At 39.5% G+C, this 7,541-nt stretch overlaps 1 protein-coding gene across 2 annotated transcripts; it reads left to right on the forward strand.

The window, feature by feature from the left end:
- Positions 1-1,065: 1,065 nt before the first annotated feature.
- Positions 1,066-6,541, forward strand: E2F6 (E2F transcription factor 6). Of its 2 annotated transcripts, none has more exons than XM_060233865.1 (5): positions 1,066-1,296; positions 2,984-3,142; positions 3,314-3,428; positions 4,139-4,286; positions 5,748-6,541. In XM_060233865.1, the coding sequence occupies exons 1-4, from the start codon at positions 1,148-1,150 to the stop codon at positions 4,265-4,267; spliced, it is 552 nt and encodes a 183-aa protein (XP_060089848.1). In that variant the 5' UTR covers positions 1,066-1,147; the 3' UTR covers positions 4,268-4,286; positions 5,748-6,541. The 2 variants fall into 2 exon arrangements, with proteins under 2 accessions (XP_060089848.1, XP_060089840.1); XM_060233857.1 differs by having other exon boundaries at positions 1,068-1,302.
- Positions 6,542-7,541: the final 1,000 nt, after the last annotated feature.

A 7,541-nucleotide genomic window follows, 5' to 3' on the forward strand; every position in this document is an offset into this window, starting at 1 on the left:
ACTGTATCTGCATCAATGCTTATCAGAGTCTAAAACCTGGGTTTTACATACAACCAGAGGAGAGGAGACCCCCCCCCCCTCAAAACAGCATAGTTACCATGGATTTTTTTTTCACCATGACCCAGCAATTTCATGATAGAGGTTTACAAGATAATGTATGGAATGGAGAAAGTAGAGAAGAAGTACTTTTCTCCCTTTCTCACAATACAAGAACTTGTGGGCATTCGATGAAATTGCTGAGCAGTCGGGTTAAAACGGATAAAAGGAAGTACTTCTTCACCCAAAGGGTGATCAACATGTGGAATTAACTGCCACAGGAGGTGGTGGCGGCTACAAGCATAGCCAGGTTTAAGAGGGGATTAGATAAAAATATGAAGCTGAAGTCCATCAGTGGCTATTAGCCCCAGTATATATGTATGTGTGTGTATGTACACACACACATATATTGGCCACTGTGTGACACAGTGTTGGACTGGATGGGCCATTGGCCTGATCCAACATGGCTTCTCTTATGTTCTTTTCTTATACAATACACTTTCATGGCAACTAGCATCCTTCACCAAATAAAGCTCTGGAATTGGAATCTGAGATGAACTTGTACCTTATAGTATATTCCTTACCAACTTACCACTTCTAATCCAAACAGGTTCGTTTTTGAGCAACATCAATTAAGGCATAGCAATATAAGAAAATATACTGACTAAAGGTGTTCATTTAATTTTGAGGAACAAAGTTTGAGAATTTTAGTTGATTCACAATGGTTATCAGTAAGAGCTCTCCTACACATGCAGTTTACGCTATCCTGTTTATATTGTTATAAATGGTCAGATTCACCTGCAGTGATAAATAAGCACATAGGAAAATTATTTATTTAAGAAATAATTATATGTGGTACTTCATAGCATAACCAAATAAGATAATCTTCTGCTCCAAGGAGTTTGCAGTTTAGAGGCAACAATATAAACTTGTCTGTTGAAGTCACTCATGTTAAAGAAAAGTAGCTTTAATCATTATAACATCACTTAATAAGAATTTTTCTTGCTGTTAGCATTGATTAACCTAAATGTCATCTTAAATCTGTACAGAATCTACAAAAGGCAGAAAACCCCGTTATGATGGTTCTCTGGTTCAGTTGACCAGGAGGTTCATGGATCTTGTCAAAACTGCTCCAGAAGGCGTTCTTGATTTAAATGAGGTGTCACGGTTGCTGGGGGTGCGCAAACGAAGAGTGTACGATATCACAAATGTGCTGGATGGAATACGTCTTATCCAGAAAAGATCCAAGAACCATATCCAGTGGGTGTAAGTTAATTTTCACATCCAGTTTCCAAACAGTTGAAATTTAGTGCTAATTAAAGCATAACATGACTTTTAGGAAAGGGGTGCATAGTGTCAGAAAGCTTGCTGTTAGAATAGGTACAAATGGGAGACCCTCAAGGGCTTATGCTGAGGAATCTCCTTTTTCAGTACTGCTCTCCATCTTTCTTTTTCATCTTTGCCTCACTCTGACAAAGATGAAAAGTGCCTGCAGACTCTTCCTTTTTCATCTCTTCTATCTACCTACCCTTTTCTACTCTCACCCCCCCCCCCCCCCCAATAGCCGATCATGTTCTCTCTTGGCCTCAGCCTCCCATCTGTAACCTAGATATAATTATAATGACTGACTTTACAGGGCTGCTGGAAGGATCAATGGAACAATCTTTGGGAAAATGATTGTAATACTTTTTTTGGAAATAGAGAGAAGCTCTGTATAAGCCGCCGCTTGTTGAATGTTATTGTTCTGTCTCCTAAATACAGAATGTCTTGCAGCCCAATTCTATATATCATTGCCTAGAAAGAGGCCACACTATATTGCATTAAATTCTTCAAGTATGGGTTTGAAGGACTGCACCTTCGTTTGCACTATCTGTCATTGGGCTGGATCTAGTGATGCATGAACAAAAAGGAAAATATACTTAGCACAGTTCTACGTGCGAAAGCTGATGCAACACATACTACTTCAATTTACTTGAAGATGGTGATCTTATCACCTCTCAACCTCCTCTTCAGACTAAACATATCCAGCTTCTTCAGCCTTTCTTCATAGGACTTGGCCTCCAGACCCCTCACCATCTTTGTTGCCCTCCTCTGGACCCATTCCAGCATGTCTGTATCTTCTTAAAATGTGGTGCCCAAAACTGAACACAATACTCCAAGTGAGGTCTGACCAGAGCAGAATAAAGCAATACCATCTCTTAACGTGATCTGGACACTATGCTTCTCTTAATACAGCCCAAAATTGTATTTGCTTTTTTAGCCACCACATCACACTGTTGACTTCATGTTGCATATGGCCCACTAGGACCCCTAGATCCTTTTTGCACAAGGCAAATCTCCCCCATCCTGTAATTATGCATTGGATTTTTCCTACCTAAATGCAAAACTTTACATTTATCCCTGTTAAAATTCATTTTATTGGTTTTAGCCCAGTTTTCCAGCCTGTCAAGGTCATCCTGTATCCTGTTTCTGTCCTCTACTATATTTGCAACCCCTCCCAATTTAATATCATCTGCAAATTTAATAAGCATTCCCTCTGTTCCTTCATCTAAATCATTTATAAAGATGTTTAGGCCCCAGGAATGGCCCCGTGGCACAGAGTGGTAAAGCAGCAGTACTGTGATCTGAACTCTGCTCACAACCTGAGTTCTATCCCAGGGAAAGCTGGTTCAGGTAGCCGGCTCAAGGTTGACTCAGCCTTCCATCCTTCCGAGGTCGGTAAAATGAGTACCCAGCTTGCTGGGAGGAAAGTGTAGATGACTGGGGAAGGCAATGGCAAACCACCCCGTTAAAAGTCTGCCGTGAAAACGTTGTGAAAGCAACGTCACCCCAGAGTCGGAAATGACTGGTGGTTGTACAGGGGACCTTTCTTTTCCTCAGGCCCCAGGACAGATCCTTTTAAGTCTAAAATTATTGTAAGCCTAAAAATCTTTGTGTTCTGTCTTAGCGGATCAGATATCAGAGAGATTACTAAAAGGACACCTGAGCATCAAAAGTTAAGAGATGAACTCTATGACTTAACAGCAATGGAGGAAGCACTAGATGAATTAATCAAGGACTGTGCTCATCAGTTGTTTGATTTAACAGATGACAAAGAAAATGCAAGATATCCTTTTTTCTTTTGTTGCCTTTTGGTAATAAGAAACATTTCAACATGCTTCCATTGAGCAATAGGGCGGTGTTATGAATTTTTGCAGTATAGGTTGTGTTATATTTCCTCACATTAAATAATACCTCTACAAAAAGTGATTATTGAAGTTCCTTTACTACTGTATACACTAGCTTATGTGACGTATCAAGATATCCGTAGCATTCAGACATTTCAAGAACAGATTGTTATTGCAATCAAGGCTCCAGAAGAAACAAAAATGGAGGTACCAGCTCCAAAAGAAGTAAGCATTTATCTACAGATATTTTGAATTGGAGGTAAAGGTGTCTGTATAGGTAGGTAAGCACAACATCTGTTTATAAAGATCAACTATGAAGTTTTGTTCTCTAAAAATTTCACCAAGGAAGCAGTCTTTTTTTAGGGGGGGGGGGTCTATCTAGTGTACCTCTCTGTTTTAAGATAGAACAGATGTGGAGAATAGTTTAGAATTTTACATCCATGAAAGGGCCTCTCACTTCTATGAAAGTGAGAGGTACATCACTATGGGCTTTTAATTTCCCAGTTTTAAAACTGATTTTGGTGAACAGGAATACTTGTTTAGCATTAGGCGGAAAACTATGCACATATGTTCAAGGAGGATTTTAAATGAAAAAGGGTCCCTTACACTGCTTGCTTGCTTGAATTTCATTTTCTAATGAGTGTGTTTAAGAGGGGTTAGCAACTGGTAGCTTTTAGGGCCAAATTTGGCCCCTAAGTGAAGGTATATGAGCCTCCGTTTCTACACACACCAAGGCAGAAAGGTGATATGAATGAGCAATGTCTGTGGCCGAAGAGCATCTGGAGGAGGACACTGGGACTTAAATTAAGAAGGGAGCGGTGGATTTAAATCAACTTTCTGGCAAGAGCAGTTATTGACCAGGAACTAATTTTTTTCAGTTTGTCAAAACTTTGAATATTGGATTCTTATGTTAACAAAATCTTTGTGTCTTGCAGGATTGTATAGAAGTACGTCTAAGAAGCACAAAAGGACCCATTGATGTCTATTTATGTGAAGTACCGCTAAGTAACACAGATGGTGATGCTTTGAAAAACACAGGAAGCCTTTCATTCGAAACTAAATAGGCAGCTGCTGTGGATGAAGGTAAATATTATAGCAAGGAAGGACACTGATATTCAGTGTTTAGATGCAACATTCTGGTTAAACTTGCATAAGCTTAACAAAAAGAGAAGTTATGTAGCACCTTAAAGACTAACAACATTATATTCAGTCTGAGTTTCGTGGTCACAAACACATGAAGCTACCTTCTGCTGAGTCAGAACTTTGGTCTGCTCTGACTGGCAGCAGCTCTTTAGGTTCCCAGGCAGTGGTCTTCACATCACCTGATCCTGTTCACTGGCGATGCCAGAGATTGAACCTGGGACCTTCTTATGCAAAGCAGATGCTCTGCCACTGAGCCATGACCCCTTCCCACCTGAAGAAGTGTGCTTTAGTCCACAAATGCTTGTGCTGGAATACAGTTGTGATATTTAACATGCCAACTGACCTATTCACTTTTGCTACAACAATCAATGCGTGACATGTTAAAGCCCTATGCAGCAAGGGACCTGCATATCAGGGACCATCCCTTTCCATATGTGCCCCAAACAGCTTTACGATCAAGTGACTGACACCTAGTTATCCTTGGTCTGAAGGACATCTGACTGGCCTCAACTAGGGTGAGGCTTTTTTTTGGCTCTGGCCCCAGGCTGGTGGAACAAGCTCCTTCTTGAGAGCAGGACCCTTTGGGATTTCCTGCAGTTCTGCTGGGACTATAAAATGGAGCTGTTCCACTAGGCTTTCAGCTGAGGCAATGGACGTCCAAATCTCCATCTTGACCTCTGCTACTGTCAGTGCAGCCTAGTGAGCTCATCATCCCATGACACTGCTCAGAAGGGTTCTGTTGCATGGCACCTCAGTGGCAGTGTGTGTTACCTTAGCGGTAACCTGTATTCTGGTTTTAATATGAATTTGAGTTTTAATTGCCTGAATTTTAAACCCTTTAAGCCACCCTGAGTCCGCTTCATGGGGACGGTGGGATATAAATCAAAGAAAATAAATAAAATATTCATTGGTCAGATATGAAATGTAAAACTTTGTATCAGCATCTTCTTTGTGTCATATTACTATGCTGTACCATAGGGCTGAGTTATTTAAGCAATAGTGGTGTCCTACAGTATTCTGTAAAACAGTCTCTACTGAAGTAAAATGGAGTGTAGAGGCATTTGAATCAGAAAACATTTTTACTGTTTCAGCAGTGTTTATTTTCTCAGCCGTGGTCCGTGCCATTTATGGGAAGGAAATTTAGTCCCTACTATATTACCTTGTATTGAGATAAATGTTAACCTGAATAAAAGTTGTATAAATCACTCTGTTTCATCTAGTCCAGTCTTCCTGTTTCCCCAAACACAGAGGAAAGTATTTCAGGCACTATGAAATTTTCTGGGACTGCTGAATAGCAACCTATACATTTGGTCAGGGTTTTTGCAAAGCAGATTGTATATGGTTTCCCTCATCATTATATATGTCACTCTAAAATTTCATGTCTTCTATTTTTACTTCTAGAGTAAGCAGAATAAAAAGAAATCAAATGCTTGTAGCAGTCTGAGTCTCAGCTTCATGGACTTCACAGGATTTACTTGGCTTCTGCAGAAGCAACAAAGAACTTTCCTTAACCGCAGTCTGAAGATAAGGATCTGTCCATGGGGTTGCAGGGCTAATGCCATGCTGCAAATCTTCAGTAGCACAAAGGCTGACATTAACCTGTACCCTCCCTCCCTCCCTCCACTGGTATCCTTGCCCTCTAATTTCCTGCTGTTTGACAAAAGTAATTTGAATGCTACTGGGCTAACCAGACTTCGAAAAGATCACAAGTTCTTTCTGTACAGTTCTTTTATCAAATTATGTGTGCGGGCATGCACATGTGAACAAATCAATAGCCTCTTGTGCAGCTTAATGAAAGGAGCAGCAATTAATACAAATTTTGGGAACTGAATCTGCAGCAAAATATGGATGATAAGGGACAATTTTTGAAGAAATGCACTTTTTATCCTGAAGCCAAATGGAATTATCAAGCCTGTACTGCAGTGTGAAAGAACCTGATGGGAAATATTTCATACAGGAAGAACAGAATAAAGCATATAACTATCAAATCTATGCACTCTGTTCTGTGTAATCTGTTCCTGTGATTGTGCATTGAGCTCAGTATTGAACTGTGGATGTAAATCCTGAAGAAATATATATTGCTTGGGCTATGTGTATATATGTGTATCATGTTTAAATGGGAATTTTGGCAGGGTGAATGGCACTTCTGCTTTTGTACAGCAAAATGGAAATAAACTTGTAAATATAAAAAATGCTCAGCCTGTTGTCTCTTAATACATAAAGCTCCACTAACGTTTTGGTAGTAGAAAACTAATGTTCAAGCATATACTTTGTAAACTAGAGCACAATTTTAACAATAAAATATTGGCCGTACATAGAGATGTGAAGGCCCGGGGGAGGGGGAATGGGAAAATTCAGGGTATTTTTTTCCTTTCTTTTTCAGTGGTCCGTTTTTTAATTTGGGGAAATATTGAGGGAACATTCTCTTTTAGAACGAGTGAAATGGTTTTAAAGGCATGCAGCTTTTAAAACTAAGCTAAGTGTAGAAATGCACCTATCCTTTGGGGGAGGAGTATGCAAAGCGCTCAGTACTTTTCAACTGCTGTATACCTTCTGTTGTCCTTTTGATCTGACTTGTGATTGACCTTTACACCTCCCTCAAACCACTGTGACACACATACGAACAGACTGGTTAATGAGCAGCACTTGCGCTATCTTTTTGGAAAGAAAGAAAATCAGAAGGAAATGGGGCAGAAAATTCATCCAAGTCTGAGAGGAAAAAAATTAAAAGTTCCATTGAGATTTGAACTCTCTATAACCATGTAGCAAATTTGTTAATGTATATAGTGTAGCATATTCAATTTTTGTAAATAATGTTAAAAGTTAAAATTCTATCGCTTAACCTTCAACCATATGAAGACATGGATGTTTAGGTAATTCTTTAATGTTTTTCAGACTCAGAAAAAATTGCAGGGAAATGTTTGTTTTGAATTTTTTTTGGTCTTAAAGTAGACCTTTGTGCAATTTTGTCTGATTTGTTATGCCAGCCTGGTTGTAATTGCCCCTGCTTTTTAGAAAAATCAGGTTAGAAGGGCGTGATGTAGTTTTTCATTGGAAAGCAAAGGGAAGTCAAAAGTCAGGCAAACTTTATGGCACATTTGGACTCTGAAAATAAGCTTTTCACTGTTAAAGATAGTGCTGCCTTTTTAGCTAGTTAGCTGGTTCATGGTTCTGATATGCTGTACAGCAGGAGTG

Source organism: Heteronotia binoei, chromosome 1 (assembly GCF_032191835.1).
Source record: "Heteronotia binoei isolate CCM8104 ecotype False Entrance Well chromosome 1, APGP_CSIRO_Hbin_v1, whole genome shotgun sequence".
Taxonomy (NCBI): domain Eukaryota; kingdom Metazoa; phylum Chordata; class Lepidosauria; order Squamata; family Gekkonidae; genus Heteronotia; species Heteronotia binoei.

Coding starts and splice junctions, on each gene's coding strand:
- E2F6 (XM_060233857.1), top strand. CDS start 1,148: ATGGATCTTGTCAAAACTGCTCCAGAAGGCGTTCTTGATTTAAATGAG. Junction 1,303..2,983: donor AAGAACCATATCCAGTGGGT/GTAAGTTAATTT, acceptor GTTCTGTCTTAG/CGGATCAGATATCAGAGAGA. Junction 3,429..4,138: donor AGGTACCAGCTCCAAAAGAA/GTAAGCATTTAT, acceptor TGTGTCTTGCAG/GATTGTATAGAAGTACGTCT.